This window comes from Podarcis filfolensis (genome assembly GCF_964270895.1).
Source record: "Podarcis filfolensis genome assembly, chromosome: 6".
Taxonomy (NCBI): Eukaryota; Metazoa; Chordata; class Lepidosauria; order Squamata; family Lacertidae; genus Podarcis; species Podarcis filfolensis.
Genome location: NC_139609.1, coordinates 76,730,252 through 76,746,502, shown reverse-complemented (window position 1 = coordinate 76,746,502; position 16,251 = coordinate 76,730,252). Strand labels below are relative to the sequence as shown.

Genomic DNA, 16,251 nt, shown 5'->3' with positions numbered 1-16,251 from the left:
AGTGGTACCTCTGGTTAGGGACGCAGGTGGCACTGTGAGTTAAACCACAGAGCCTAGGACTTGCCGATCAGAAGGTCGGCAGTTCGAATCCCTGCGACGGGGTGAGCTCCCGTTGCTTGGTCCCTGCTCCTGCCAACCTAGCAGTTTGAAAGCACGTCAAAGTACAAGTAGATAAATAGGTACCGCTCCAGCGGGAAGGTAAACGGCGTTTCCGTGCGCTGCTCTGGTTCACCAGAAGTGGCTTAGTCATGCTGGCCACATGACCCGGAAGCTGTATGTCGGCTCCCTCAGCCAATAAAGCGAGATGAGCGCCACAACCCCAGAGTCGGTCACGACTTGGTCAGGGGTCCCTTTACCTTTACCTTACCTGTGGTTATGTACTTAACTCATTCCGGAGGTCTGTTCTTAACCTGAAACTGTTCATAACCTGAAGCACCACTTTAGCTGATGGGGCCTCCTGCTGCTGCCGCGCCGCTGCTGCACGATTTCTGTTCTCATCCTGAAGCAAAGTACCCGAGGTACTATTTCTGGGTTAGCAGAGTCTGTAACCTGAAGCGTATGTAACCTGAGGTACCACTGTACTGACTGACCTGGGATGGTATATTGCACTATTTTCATCGCCATCTGCTTTCATTGCCATCGCCCTGTTGCAGATCAAGCAGGTGCTGCCTGTGGTCTCTACTGTGCTGATCTGGAGCTGCTGAGTTGAAGGAAAGTCTTGATTCTGCACATGACTGTGACATGTTTGGGAAAGTCTTGCTCTTAAGTTTCGTCTCTGTACATGCTGCATAAATCGTTCTGCACAAATCATTCTAATACTAAGACACTCACCACCCCAGAATGTTCAGTCCACATTGAGTTCATGAAACACCGTAACGTGCCTGTCCTTAATGCACAGTTGACCACATCTACGGATGAATGCTATATCAATCACTAGTAAAAGTTTAATAAGGAGGTTTTCATGCCTGTCCAATTCTGTGTTCCCTTTCCCACCCTTTAATCCATTGGTGATTAATGTAACCTTTGCTTTGTACTTGTGTTAACCAATCAGCAATAAGCACATATGTGGCAATGCTGTAATACTCAATAAAAGAGGCTCCTTGAGACTTGCTCAAGAGATGCCTCCCAGATGACACCCGCTACCTGTCTGTCGTTATTTCAACCCAACACTGAGTAGCCTAAAAACAACTATCGCCTGAAGGCTTCTCGCATTGCATAAACATGCCCCCACTGCAGGTGTATTGGTGTTACCATAGCTGCTGACATCAGCATTCTTGTCTGATAGCAGAGGCAGCAAAAATATTTAGCTCATCTATACGACGTGCAATGATGGTGGCTTTTCTCACATGCTTTATGCAACCTGACTTGCAAGCATACAATAAAAATAGTTTTTTTTAAAAGCATGCGGGGTGGGAGTGGGGGAACACACCTGAGGCAGAAAGACCTTAAAAATAAAAATTCAGCCAGTTTGAAAAGTTTACTGAAACTCAAATGTCTTCCAATTGCTTCTGAAAACTATATACAGTACAGCGGGTACCCGTTGCATCTCAAAAAGGGATGCTGTTCTACAAAACCGGGAACAGGAAATAACGGGTCCACGCTCTCTCGCTTATAGACACGGGTGTGAGGGAGCGTTTGCAGCACTCAAGACTGCAGGTACCGCGTTTCCCATCGCTTCCCGCTTCAAAAAGCTTCAGCAACCAGAACAGGAGCGCGCCGTGTCGCTTCACTTTTTTTCCCCCTCCAAGGTGGGGTTTTTTTTGGCACAGACAACAGAAGCATTCAAAAGTAGATGATGCGGCTACGAGAGGAAATGATCAACATATGTTTGCAACAGGAGCGGGAAACCTGATTTTAAGAAATTGTAATAAAAAGTAATTTGGTTTGATTTGTAATAATTTGGAAGATTAATAAAAAATCATTTGAAAAAAAAATCATTCCAAAGCACCATCTATGCCTGCCTCCTGAAGTGGTCGGAATCCATCCTGGGCCCAGCCTCTGGGTAACAAAATTATTTTTCTGGGAGCGCAGGAGCAGAAACTTTGGCTGCTTACTCAGCCTGCTGCTTCCGCACCCGTGTAAACTCGAGGAACCAACTTCGGCCGCCCGTTTCGCGTACCAGCCGCCCTCCTGCCGGCAACCAAGTCCGGGCCCCGCCCCCTTATTGCATATTCATCATCGTGGAATTGTCGAGCCAGCCGGTAGGCCCGCTCCTCGCCGTTACGCCGACGAGCTAGAGCCAAACTGAAGCGGCTGTCTACTTCAATGCCTGTTTCAAACACAACGGGACGGTTGAGCCGGCGACCCGGCGCCGCTTCGCCGAACGCAACAAGACCCATTTTTAAAGCAGGCCGCCCAGCCCTTCGGTAAGGGGTAGTGGGTGTGTAGCGCTGCTTGCGCCTTGAAAGGAGGCAGCGGCGCGGGCGGCCCGGCTCTGGTCCTGAGTGGGCAGTTGGAGAGGAGGAGGGGTCCTGCGGGGAGTGACAGACGCAGAGACGGAGCCGAGGGCGTCGGGGAGGGAGGGAGGGAGAGCGGCCCAGCGGCGAGGCAGCGCTATGGCGAGGAGCGCAGGTAATGCGGCTGAGGGGGACGGAGAAGGGGCGCCTGAGGGAATGTCTTGGCGGTAGAGGGGGCAGCTCCTGCCTGGGTCGTAATTCTCCCCGCCTCAGCTCTGAGGGTGGAACCGTCCCTCGGGGTGGGGGTGGGGAAGTGCCGTTTTTCCGAACCCCAACGAGGAGCCCGCGAGGGTTCGGCCGTGGGGGGCGGCGAGGAATCCGCAGCGCCCCCCGTTGAATGTCTGCCTCCTTTCTGTTCGCTTCTCCCCATCCCATCCCCAGCCGTGTCTTTTGTGCCCCAGGGGAACGCCACCCCCCTCAATCCCCCCCATTGGTGTTTTTGAACCGAGGCCTCCTCATTGGGAGCTCTGCCGTGTCCACAGGTGTGGGCCGGATACGGCCCAGGCGCCGATCCTGCCCCCTCTCCGCTCGCTCTGCGTCCAGTGAAAATTGACATGCGGTGTGTCAGGGTTGGACCAGATTAATTGCTCCTTTGCCCCCCCCCCCCTTTGGCTGTTTAAAAGTGATGATCGGCTCATGTCAGGTGTTGTGTGTCAGGAGTTCCAGGAATTCTAACATCGTGGACCCTCCAGGTGTCGTTGCCCTGTGGACTCCCGGCCCCTTGGATGTGCTGACAGAGCCTGGTGGGAATTGGGAGTTCAGCAGCATCTGGAGGGCCACACACAGGTTAGCAACCTCTGGCATATTGAATTCCCCGCTGTGCGCTTGGATTATTAAGCCCGCTCTCTAGCTGGTGGAGAATTCGTGGCCTTCCAGGGGTTGTTGGGACTCCCATCAGCCCCCAGCCACCGTAGGTGATAATCAGTGGTGCTGGGAGTTGCAATAGTATCTGAAGGGGCTGCAAGACATTGCTGCTTTCCCATTCAAAAGAAATGGCCCAAGTAGCTCGCATGGGGAGTAAGATAAACAGCAGCATGCCAGTATACTACAGCTGCCTAGATTTCATTTAAAACACAAATTAAATTGTAACTTTTAAGGTGTTTGTGCATGTGTATTTAAATGTGTGTTTTTTTTTAAAAAAGGAATAGACAAAGCTGTGTGTCTGTCAGTGCCTGTTAGCCATGATAGTTAAATGGAACCTTGATGTGCCAGGTGCTGGAGAAGAGCAACATCATATATTGCCTGCGTGCTGTTTAGAGGCATCTGGCAGGGCAATGATGAAAAGAGGAGGGTGGACTGTCAATAGAAGACCATGGTCTGATGTTGCCAAGTAGCAGTACTTGCCTAATCCTAAAATATTACTCTCTCATTAAATCAGGAGTGGTGAGTCTTTTTTCAGTTGACCAAATTCCATTGTGTGTGATCTGTCAGAAACTAAATGCCAGTAGTGGGCGGGCCTGAATGAACAGTGGGTGTGGCACCACTCTTCTCTTTTCCTCTGCCCTGTTTTTTCTCTCTTTTTTGCCATCCCTCCTCCTCCTCTCCCCATTTCCCCCTCTCATGGCATGCATGCATGGCATTAGGCCAAGGACTGCAAGTTCTCCCCCCCCCCCGCCCCCTGCTACTGCCAGTAGTGGTGCACCTTACCTGGATGGTGTGGACCAGGCATAGGCAAACTCGGCCCCCCAGATATTTTGGGACTACAGCTCCCATAATCCCTGGCCACTGGTTCTGTTGTAGTCCCAAAACATCTGGAGGGCTGAGTTTGCCTATGCCTGGTGTGGACATAGGGCAGAGTGACAGCTGGTCTGAGCCGCACAGATAAACTGATGGGAGCACCAGCGTAGCTTTGTCAATGCATCTGTGTAGCCCCAACCTCATTGCTGTCATGCCCCACCCTAGCACTGTCTAGGTAAACTGCAACAGCACCAGTGCTGAGCTCCATAGCTCCACCACAGTGGCTGCTGCTGCCCCCCCCCCAATAAAGTATTGTCCTTATGCATAGTAACTTCCTTTCTGATCACTGTCTATGTTCTGTACAAGACCCCATGCACAGTTGGCACCAAATATTTAAAAGTATGAATACTTCAAAACTAAATGGATTGTAAAAATGGCAGAATCTGTTTGGTAAAATTTTCCTGTGTTCTGGAGTCAAGGCAATCCTTGATTTTGGCAGCCTTTGCCATAATGAAGACCTAATTGAAGAGCTCAGTGAACATTAGATTTGCTTCTACCTCATTTTCTGAGTATTTTTTCTTCTCATCAGAGCGTGTATGTGGCTCAGTAGGTACCTTATATAATGGGTTGGGAATGAGAATACGCTTTTAGTGCCCCCACCTGTTCAAAAGCACTAAAGATCTTAAAAGGAAGAAATTTTCCTTTAACTGCAAATTGGCAGCAAACAGCTTTCTTCAACTAGGGTAACATGTGGCTTTTAGTTCTTTGGCTGCTAAGTCGTAATGCTTTCTTAGAAACATAAGAAGCATGAAGTAACTAACAATTCTGCTACATCTTCATTCCATATTGGTTCATTTTGTGGTACCTGTGTTTTAGCTAGTTATGTGTGAAGCTTCTGTGCAAATATGATGGATAAACAGCCTGAAGCCTGTATAAGAGTTGCTGTCTAAAATGTTGCTGCTTGAGATAACTGGAATAAAATTCTAGAGGCCACACAAGATAGTTTAGTTTGAAGTGGTGGGCTTGAAACTGGGAGATTCAAGTTTGATTCTCTCCATCATAAACATCCTTGGTGATATTTTCTCAGACTTGGTTCTTTAAAATGTGAGGTGGACAAGCCTCCCTCTCCTCCTAAGTTGCTGAGGATGAACAAAGTAAATACTGTAGTGCACTTCAGTAGCAATTCTTTATTATTATAGAGTAAAAAATAATAATCTGGAATGTCACTGTTTGCTTTACTTCCTTTCTGAGGAGAAATCTCCATGTTTGTCCAATTCCCAGTCAGTTTTTAAATTACATTTACTTTGTATATTTTCTCTTCCAGTTTCCCTTGCCTCTTTCACCGTCCCCCGAGTGACCTTCTTCAGCACAGAAGTATATCAGCCTGCAAAAATCTCTTCCTTGGATGCCAGGTTGAAGTTGACAATTGTGTAACAGTTGTCTCTCTCCTCCTGAGGTACTGTGAAGCAGCACTTTTGCTGAACCATATGCTTAACACATTCAGTAAATCAGCCTTTTGCAATCTGGTGCTCTCCAGATGTGTGCTATCCTGGCTGGGACTGATGAGAGTTGTAGTCCAAAATATCTGGAGAGTATCAGATTGCTAAAGGCTGCAGTACATTAAAAAAAAATTTAGTGGTGGTCAATGTGGTGTCCTCCAGATGTTATGGACTACAACTCCCATCAGTTCCAGATAGCATAGCCAAGAGTTAGGGGTTGAAATTGGTCCACAACATCTGGAGAGCACCCAGTTGCCTATTTTGATAGCACAATTCTTTTGCTGGTGATTGTCACAGAGTGAGCTGGCCAGTAAATCACACAATTCAAATTTGGAGCTAACTCTTTATTAGGAAAACATGATCTCTGCATGATCTCTTGGCTAAGTGTCAGGCCTAACGAGCACAGCAATTCATTCCCTGTTTGTCTTACTCCATTAAAGCAGATGTTGAGACTGAAAGTCCCTGCCTCCCCATAGCTGTCTTAAGTTTGCTCCTCTTCAGGGTTTTTTCCAAGCAATTGGAGACTGCACCTGTGGGCATCCTGTCACTGCTCTGCCCCTTTCAGCCCTCTTCTGGTTCTGGCAGACAGAGGGGGAAGGGAGCTTTTTGCAGTAGGAGAGGGAGACAACCATGACTCTTCCCCAGCCTGTCTCATATCTGCCTCTTGACCTCTCTCCTCCCACTCACCAGCTTTAGCTACTGATTCTTGACTTGACTCTGCCACAGACTCCCCCAGCTCGCTAAGCCCTGTTACCCATTCAGCTACTGACACCTTCTGTTCTTAGTCTTCTCCCTCTGACCACTCACAGTTGTCCCACCACCACCCCATACTGGTTCCTCCCATCAATCCTCTGCATCCAACTACAATGCTACCCCCCACAGCCAGCAAGCACACTAAGCAAATTGGAGGTACAAATCTCTCTATTTTCCCTCCACCTGTGCCAGCCCATTAGCTTACCTTCTTTCATTTTGACACAGGTAAACTACTTTGCATTATGCCACTGTCAGCTGCTACTATATAAATGGGGAAAATGTGAAGGGAAAATTCAACTTGCCTATAAAGCCTTGAAGTCAATCTTGGTATAAAGCCCATAGGATTCTAAGCATTTCTCCATTGTTCCCTTTGAGGTTTATCTGGTGAAGAAAGTCACTCAAGATAGCTACTTCACTGTAATTGCAAAGCAGGTTAATACAGGTTTTTGTTCTCTTTTATCCAAAAAGTTTATATTGCTGAATAACACAATGCCCTTTTTTTAGAAGGAATGCTTTACTAACTAGTGATCCATCTTTCCTTATACAGTAGTTCATAGAAATTAGAGAACAGTTATTTGGGTATTAAAGTCCACATCTTGCACCCATAATTGTTCTTCCTGCTTTTTCTGAAATCTCGGTCTCTTACTGTGTGGTTGTCACAGTAAAACAGCATCCTCTAAACTTCTAAGAATGCAATTGCTAAAGGAAAAAGGGGAAAACCTTTGAGGCTGAATATCTTGTTTTGCTAATTGAAGTATACTGACATGAAAACCTGTAGAGAGAATGTAGTAAAGGCTACGGGTAATCTCAGAGTGACGTGACTCCCAGAAACCTCACCAAAGAGAATAGGGAAATGGAAGCAGCAGGGAAAGAGACATCATTTATGATGAAGCTGAGCATGCTTTTATCTACCTTGTCTACTCCCCTGCTAGTATTAAACATACTTTACTTACAGTGCAGGTGACCTTGGTGGTAGATTTTAATAAGTGGCCTCCAGCTACAATTGCTAAAGTGTTTTTTTAATTTTTTATTTATTTTACAAGCTGCATAAGAACAGCAGGGTTTGTTCAGATAATTTTTGGAGCAACAGGGATTACTTGAGGGCTGTAGAGGCTCTGTCCTTTGCACATTCCTAGTGGCTGAATTTTGTTTTGACAGAGTTGTTTCCTGTCATCAATTGTATTTATTAATGGTGCATGAAGGTGAAGATCCTAATTTCTTTCATCAAGCCAGCAGAGAATAATTTTAGTTATCAGCAAAACAGTGATCTTTTTATTGTTTCCACATTAAAGTATTGAAAGTGCTGAACTGGAATTGTGTGTGTTTTGAAAGTGAACAGGATGTCGTTTTTTAGGGCTTTCATTGTATATCTTTTCCAGATAATCTGGAATCAACAAGCATGGTTAGTTTTGCAATCCTCAATTTCTCTTTCCTCATGGATATTGAGTGGGGGACTCTGTGAGAGGGCTGGCTGCGACCTGTTCCATATCACTCCCACATGCTGCTCTCATGTAGTTGGCATGTAACTGCTTCTAAATGGTAAGGGGAATAGAGAAGTGGTTCTGGGGAATGGTGGGATAAGCGTTGAGGCAGAAGCCTAAAATTGCCATTTTCACTTTCTTGTACTTTGATGCTATTGCAGTTGTGAGAGCTTGGACATCTACTATCATATAATTTCTTCTCAGTGATTTGAATGGAAGGGTTTGATTAAAATGCAAGTCATAGCCCTAATGTGTGCTGGCCAACATAGCATAGGCAATATCAGTGACAATTGGCAAAGGTTATCGTGGTGGCATCTAGCATCACCATGATCTTGGCATTAGCAGGAGATGTGGTTGTTCAGTGTATTTCTTACTTCTCCTACAGCACTTGCACTCTTAACTTTTTCCGTTCTCTTGTTTGCCCTTTGCCCTTATTCCATACTGAAAGCTGTATAGATCTAAACCTGAAGGTGTGCCTTGCGCCTTTTCTATAATCAGCTTTGTATTAACTCAGTCCATTAACTAGCTTGGTATCATCCACTCTGACTAGCATTGCTTCCCAAGGGTCTCAGGTGGAAGGCCTTCCCCACCCTATTGTCAAAGATCCTTTCATAACACGAGATGTCTGCAACTGAACATGGAACATTTGCATGCACAGTATGTGCTGTATCACTGAGCTGTGGGTCTTCCTTTCTCTAAACACAGCAATATATGGGACAGTGGTAGACAGTTTTTGGCAAGATGACTAGAAATAACTGATTTAAAGCCTACTGAAATTAAAATGTCGTATGCTAAGGGAAATAATACAGCCTGGTCAAGACACTCAAGCCAACAAAAAGTGCAGTATAGAAAGCATTTATTTTAGATGCTGTATAAATCTGTAGTGGATTAGCCTATATCATATATAAATTGTTTCTGATTTGGGGAGCAGTCATGTAACGTATGACAGACTCTCATTCCCACTTCCGCAGTTTCCTGCCTGTCAGACCCTGGATAGCAGCATGATCTACAGGAACAAGCAGCTGTATCTCACAAGTAGAAAACTACTATGTTCTTATGAAAAAGATCTATCTCAAGACAGCCCTCAAATCAGATATACTTTACACATATGAAGAATGATAGTACAAAGAGCCAACTCATGGAGTCCTTGGCAAGAGAGAGAGTACCTGGGAAGACTGGTATTACAGCTGAGGTTCATGGGAGTGGAAAAGTCAGACAGTCCTTTATAACTAGTTCTGCTGCTGGAGGAAAGAAGTAGTTCTACTGAACATGTGGTTCTAACATTATCATGCAGTGTAAGAATGAAGGCAACCCCAGAGGCACTGGAATCTCTCTCATCTGCACCCTAGGGAGAGTATTTGCCAGAATGATTTTTGAGGGTACTCCCAGTAACTTTATGCTTCAGTGCTTTGGTAGGCACAGTCCCACTTCTGTGCAAGCAGATCAAAAACAAATATGATCTTTTGTCAGCACCAGCTATGAGAGAAATGCAGAGAACAAAGTAAGCCACTCTACCTCAGTTCTGTTGATCTTAGCAAGGTATTTGATGTAGTCAGCGGAGTAGGATTCTACAAGATCGTCAGATGTCCTCAAGCTAGTCTTATCTGATGTTTCCATGGCAATGTGCATAATACTGCACAGCTCAACAGAGCCATGTATGATAGCTTTTCAACTGAGAGTTAAGGGAAACAGCATTGCATCCCTTTGCTAGTTCTTTGTCACCTCTCTCTCAGTGCTCCTGAGAGGCACTCTTTGCTGCCACAAAGGAGAAATTCCTATTCAAAAAGTGTTTTGCTACTTACCTACAAATGAATCTTGGGCAGATGTTGCCATGTGTATCTCATGTTTTGTTATGACTAGCATTAAGAAAGCCATTGTCAAGGAGCACTATAAAATTTCTCCTGAAGTTGGTAACTTTGCTCTGTTAAATTCATGATGACAACTTTGCACCCAAACAATATTTACACTCAAACAACTGAACAATATTGTTGTTTGTTCTTCTATCCCACCCTTTCTCCCATGGGAACCCAGGCTGGCTAACAACAAGCATAAAATACAAACATGATAAAGCAATAAATAAAACATAAAAATCTACATCAAGAACTGAAAACAGTACAAGGACAATAAAACTTTGCTGGGAAAGAAATATGTTTTCAGTTGGTACCTGAATCTTCTAAACATGCGGGATAGTTGAATTTTCCCTGGATGGGAGTTCCACAATGCTGCATGAAACTACTGAGAAAACTGTATCTTGTGTCACCATCCAATTAAACTACCCCATTTATTAAACTATGGCTTATTATGGTTAAAGCTTTGTTAATTGTAGGATGGGTTGTCATTCCTTTTTTGTTGCTGACAGTACTGGTGTGTGTGATGCATCGAGACGGCTGTACAAACCTGATCTGCCATGTTTTGTTCCCTTCATTCATGCCACATACCCGATAAAGGAAAATTGAACCCATCCTTGGGTGGGGAAAATTTCACTGCCCAGATTTTACAAATTTATGGCTAAATTCTTTTTAACGTGGGTTTTCCAAAAACCTTTGTCTTTATGTTGAGCTGTAAATCATTTTTTAGATAGAAAGAAAACACTTCTTGATTAGTCTGTGTCATTTAAAGTTTTTTCTTCCTTCAAACTGAAGTACTTTAGACACAGTCCATGATTATCTTCGTCTATGTGTCTCCCAGCAAGCATGTGACATCAGACAAATTCTTCACAATGGAGTATATATAGAAAATCCACCTGGATTGAGCCCAGTGTGACCTGATCTCTCTGTTTTCCAATGGCTGGCCTTCAGAAAATAAAGAGTTATTCTTTTCCTTCCTTTCTTAACAATTAGCTATTTGCTGGTAGGGCTACAGTAAGTTTTCCTCTTAGTTGCTCAACATTCATAATGCAAAAACGTTGCTTCCTCTTGTCTGAAGCTCAAGTGACAGGGTATGCAGTTCTAGGCTTTCCTTTGCATTTGTCTCTGCAGTGGCCATAAGCCTTAGTAATACTTGCATTCGGGAGAGCTGTGTATTATTTGAACTGGGCTTTTTCAGTAATTCTCTTTCCAACTCTTGCTTCTGCCTCCTATTTGTAGATGGAGCAATGATGACTGAGAGCTGCAGCTTATCTGGAGAAGGCAAGAAGCCTTTGATGGTGGGGAGGGCAGTGAAAGGTGTCTGAGAGTAGGAAGTTCCTCTGGATGCAAATGGCCAAGAATGTAGGGTTCTTCATCAGGGCTCTACAAATCTCTGGTTTACCCACTAAACATATTTGATAGGGAACGTCACTAGTTGAAAGTGCTTCATATACATTTTCAGCAGTCCCTACAACAGAGTCAGAGAGGTAGTAACATTGGGCAAACAACTTGGTGAATTCAAGACAGGGAAGATTTGAACCAGATACAGTGGTACCTTGGTGCTCGAACGACTGGGTTCCTGAACAAATCTGCTCCTGAATGCTGCAAACCGGGAAGTGGGTGTTCCGGTTTGCAAACGTTTTTCTGAAGCCAAACGTGCACCACAGCTTCCGCTTTTTCTGATCGAGTGCAGGAAGCTCTTGCAGCCAATTGGAAGCTGTGCTTTGCTTTTCGAGCTGTTTTGGGAGTCGAACGGACTCCCGGAATGGATTAAGTTCAAGAACCAAGGTGCCACTGTACTTGCTAGCTCTCACACTTGGCCAATATAGCATAACAGTGGTCTCAAAATATGAAGAAAATAAAATCAAGAAGAACTCTGAAGATGTGCTGATCTTTTCATGTTCCAACTTTATTGCAGTGTCCCTGTGAGCGAGGGAGAGAGAGGTGTGTGTGTGAATTAATTTAGTTGTTGTGTGTGTTCAGATGCTGTGTTATAATAATTAATAATAATAATTTATTATTTCTACCCCACCCATCTGGCTGAGTTTCCCCAGCCACTCAGTGTTCTCAAGTACTGACAACATGGTAGAATGAAATTGACCTTGGTTGCCTAATGGTTCTCAAACTACATAGGAACACCTGTGACAATCACCTGCACATGAGATAGAAGGATGCCACGATAGATTCATGCATCTTCTGTCTCTTCCTCCATAGGCTACAAGAAGGAACCACTAGAGCAGGTGTAGGCAACCTAAGGCCCGGGGGCCGGATGCGGCCCATTCGCCTTCTCAATCCTGCCTGTGGACAGTCCAAGAATCAGCGTGTTTTTGCATGAGTAGAATGTGTCCTTTTATTTAAAATGCATCTCTGGGTTATTTGTGGGGCATAGGAGTTTGTTCATCCCCCTCCCAAAAAAATATAGTCCGGCCCACCACATGGTCTGGGGACGGTAGACCGGCCCATGGCTGAAAAAGGTTGCTGACCCCTGCACTAGAGCTTGGGATTGCATGGACCCAGGGAAGTGGCAGCTGGGGGAATGAGGCTTTGGGATTTGGAGTGTGAAAACTACAGTAGGGTTTGGGGAGCTGGGTTGGATTACTACACAATGCAAATCTAAAACACTTGGAAAATCCAACTTGCTGACTTGTCCCCTCTTTTTTCCCCTCCCCCCCACCTTTCTGTTAAGACTTGCTCATATATCACCACACGTTTTTATGAAGTCAGCCCATCTGATTCTGGAAGAGTTGAATGCGCAGAGGAGACGTTTTACACTGCCGTTTTGGATTGCTGCCATCACTGTGACGCCCTGATCACTAAACACCATGTACTGCCTCCAGTGGTTACTGCCTGTTCTCCTCATCCCAAAGCCCCTCAACCCAGCCTTGTGGTTTAGTCACTCAGTGTTCATGGGCTTCTACCTACTGAGCTTTCTGTTGGAGCGGAAACCTTGCACAATCTGTGCCTTGGTCTTCTTGGCCGCCTTGTTCCTCATCTGCTACAGTTGCTGGGGGAATTGTTTCTTGTATCACTGCTCTGGCTCCCAGCTGCCGGACTCTGCTCATGATCCCAATGTGGTTGGCACCTAAAACCCTCTACCTGGTTGCAAGCTCCTTATTTCTTTTTCTTTTAAAAGGACGGTTTTATGGGAAGGAGGGGTTATAAGGCATGTGATTAGAGTACAAGCAACCTGTTTGTATGTCTGGATTAAAGTGTTTCATTCATGATCACCTGCCCTTCCACAATCTGCCTGTAAAATTTTACAAAAGCTGTTTATGGTGATAACGTTGTTGTCCTGGGGTTGAAACAGAGCAGTTGGTGGGTGGCCTTTTCCCACCCCATTTTTCCTGCCCTGTATTACCTGCGTTTGGTCCTTCTATTTCTGACTTGGTGGTGAAGAGACGTTTTGAGTGTTGCCTGACGCTGGAGTGGTCTCACTCCTTGCCTAGTTGAGGATGCAACCATCAGTACTCTGGAACATGTGTCATCTGATCCTGTTGAAATTGGAAAGCCTTCTCTCCATTTTGCTTTTGATAAAGAGCTAGTGTTCCTCATTCCGAACATTGGGGGGGGGGGGTTGCAAATGGCTAATAAAGTTTAAAAGCTGTTGGAGCCAGGAGGCTGCTGATTCATCACAGCAGGCCAAACTGGAATGTGTGCACTGCCTGAGTCCTTTCCAAAATACTTATCTGCATAGATCATAGCTCAAAAATCCCAGAGTTGTCATGATGCCACTTTTACTACACAGGCACTGGAGCCTGCCTCACCACCCCACCCAGCCAAATATCCACAGTTTACCAGTGCTCTTGAATTGAAAAGAAGCATGCTCTGTTGTAATGTTTCAGGATCCCTCTTATTATTTTTGCTGTTGACTTTTAAGCTCTCAGTGTTTCTAACCTGAAAAGGCGAACAGCAAGGGCAAGTAGAGAAGCTTGTATGTGCTAAGCCTGACATGAGAGGTATGGGCTGCTTCTGGATACTGGATTGGAGTTGTCACTTGAGTGACTTGCTGCTTTATTTCTTTCTTTTTTTCCCTTTTGAGGCCAAGAGTATTATTACTATCGCTCATCACAAGTAAATGAGCCTGTGCATGAATTTATGGGAGGAAGAAAGCAACTAACGGTTAAGCTGCAGCTCTTCATGTGGTTCTGGGAAACCTTTTTGTGGTGATGCCTGGATCGTAGCTTTATCCCCACCCTCAAGCTTTCACTCTATTGCACATCAGTAATTTCCAGAAAATAAATATGTTTCTTCCTTAGGAAACGTTTGTTTCACTGAAGCATAAGCTAGTCCTTTGGGGGAAGCAGGCATACACTTTTTGGATAACATTTCAAGGTTATGCTCTTGTTTTGCCACCTGTTTAGCTCTGCACAATCTTTCCCTGGAAGAGCATTGCTGAAAATGCTTTTTCTTTCCAGGGGAGTTGGAAATGAGAAACCAATCGTGAAACCTCCACAGAGATTTTTTTTTATTTTTTGTTTGTTCATTGCACAGCTGTTCAACAGGTTTAATAAAGCTTTATAAACTTTGGTCTGTGGACTAGTGCCATTTATGATGCAGTCACTCTTGTTGGACTAAGGCCTTCGGATTTGCAGCATTTTAACTCCTCTTCCCCCTACCCGCTTCTGTTCCCAGGACAATTTGCTTGGAAGCCAAAGCAAAGAATAGAGTTCATCTTGTTTTATTCACTTTCATGTGGCAGTTCAGACACTGACCTGCTGACCCTTCTCACAAAGTGTTTTGATGACCATTTTTCTGAGTTCAGAAAGCACTATATTTTTTGGGGGGGGGAATAACTTACCACCTAGGCTATGTCAGTGCTTGCAGAACTATAAAATTGGAATGGGAAGTGGGAAACAATATGCAAGAAACCGGAGGGGAGGGTACAGTGGAAAGGATAGTTGGGGAAAGTGGCAGCAGCCAGGCTAGATGACAACACAGCTTAAAAGAAAGAAAGAGAGAGGACACCATTTCTGAACTGGCATGGGATGAGGTGATTTGGGGTGAAGATGAAGCTGCTTTTAGTGCATTGAACCCCCAAGTAGTCACTGGGTTTTTCCCCCTTAGTAGAATAACACAGCTAATGTGCAAGTCTTTGGAACTTGTATATATGGGTAAGTTCTGTGTTTTAGACTACTGTACTCCTGATTGACTTTCTGAGCTCCTATATCTGATACTGCAATTCTCTACACACAAAAGAACTGTGATCCAGCTGGGAACTGGCAACCCTTTCTATTACTATTGTTAGAGCTGCATTCTTTCTTAGTTGCAAGAGATGATTTTACAAGCTAGTGGAGGCGGTGGAGATCAAAACTGTTTGTTTGAAATGATCTATGGCTTCAACACCAAGCGGCTTTTCTCCCTCTCTGCTCCCCACTTTGCTTGACATTCATCCTGATGAATGTGTGCTCACTAATTTGTGACATTTTGGTTGGCCCTAATAAAGGAATTGTCTGACTCTGGATTTTGGCATTTTTCTTATGGATTTACCCATCTAACTTTTATGTTTTGCTTTCTGTGTATGGTTTATAGTTATGCTTGGGTTTTTGATTGCAGCCATTGCCAAGGTTAGCTTTCACGTTTTGTGTTTCTCTCCCCATTGCAGTTATATTTCCTGGCCATTGGCATGGGGCACTCTGGGTTTTTTGTGTTCTCTATCTGTTGCTTGTTACTATCTGGACCCCATTGGATCGGTTTGACATTATGTACGATCAAAGCTGGGCTGTGTAAACTTCCTTATTTTTAACATTAAAAGCACACACGTGGAACCCAAAACACAATTTGTGTTCCTGAAATAACAGGGCAGTTTAAACTCGTGTATGTAGCAGAAAAAGTAAGTTTAATGTAAATGCCAAAATCCAGGAATTGGAATAAACAAATATTTTCATCAAGCCCCAAACTCGAAGGCTTAGTGGGCAGCAGAATGGGGAGAATTAGCTGATATGCAAGTGAAATGTTTGGCAAAAACTCAGAGTGGTAGAGGCAAAGAAAAGAGGAGAGGTGTTAGAAAGTGGCAATAGGTGGTCAGCCATGTAAGACTGACAAACAAGCAATAACAAATAGTTTGTAAACTAAGCTATTAGAGCAAGTAGGTATTGAGGCCTCATCTCAAAAATGATATTCTAGAATTGGAACAGGTTCAGAAAAGCACAACCAAAATAATAAATGGGATTTGATTACTATGAGTAGGAGGTGACAAGAAGGAAGTGTATACAATTATTACATTGTATAGGGATAGGGAAAGGCTTTTCTCCCTCTTACTAGAACTCGTGGACACTTGTGGAAGCTGAATGCTGGAATATTCAGGGCAGCGGGGAAATACTTATTCACATAGTGCAAAAACACGGATTTTGCTCCCACAGGAGGCAGTGATGGCCACAAACCTGTATGGCTTTGAAAGAGGATTAGACAAATCCATTGAGGAGAAGACTATCAGTGGCTGCTAGCCATGGTGGCTATATTGTACTCTTGCCCATACTGTACTCTTGCGTACAGCCGGAGCAGTATGCTTCTGAATACCAGTTTCTGGAAATCACAGGAG

At 44.5% G+C, this 16,251-nt stretch overlaps 1 protein-coding gene across 1 annotated transcript; it reads left to right on the top strand.

The window, feature by feature from the left end:
• The first annotated feature begins 2,443 nt into the window (after positions 1 to 2,443).
• Positions 2,444 to 15,174, top strand: BLCAP (BLCAP apoptosis inducing factor). Its single transcript, XM_083619776.1, has 3 exons — positions 2,444 to 2,571; positions 5,458 to 5,589; positions 12,400 to 15,174. Exon 3 carries the CDS (start codon positions 12,536 to 12,538, stop codon positions 12,797 to 12,799), a length of 264 nt encoding a protein of 87 aa, XP_083475902.1. The 5' UTR covers positions 2,444 to 2,571; positions 5,458 to 5,589; positions 12,400 to 12,535; the 3' UTR covers positions 12,800 to 15,174.
• The last annotated feature ends 1,077 nt before the right edge of the window (positions 15,175 to 16,251 follow it).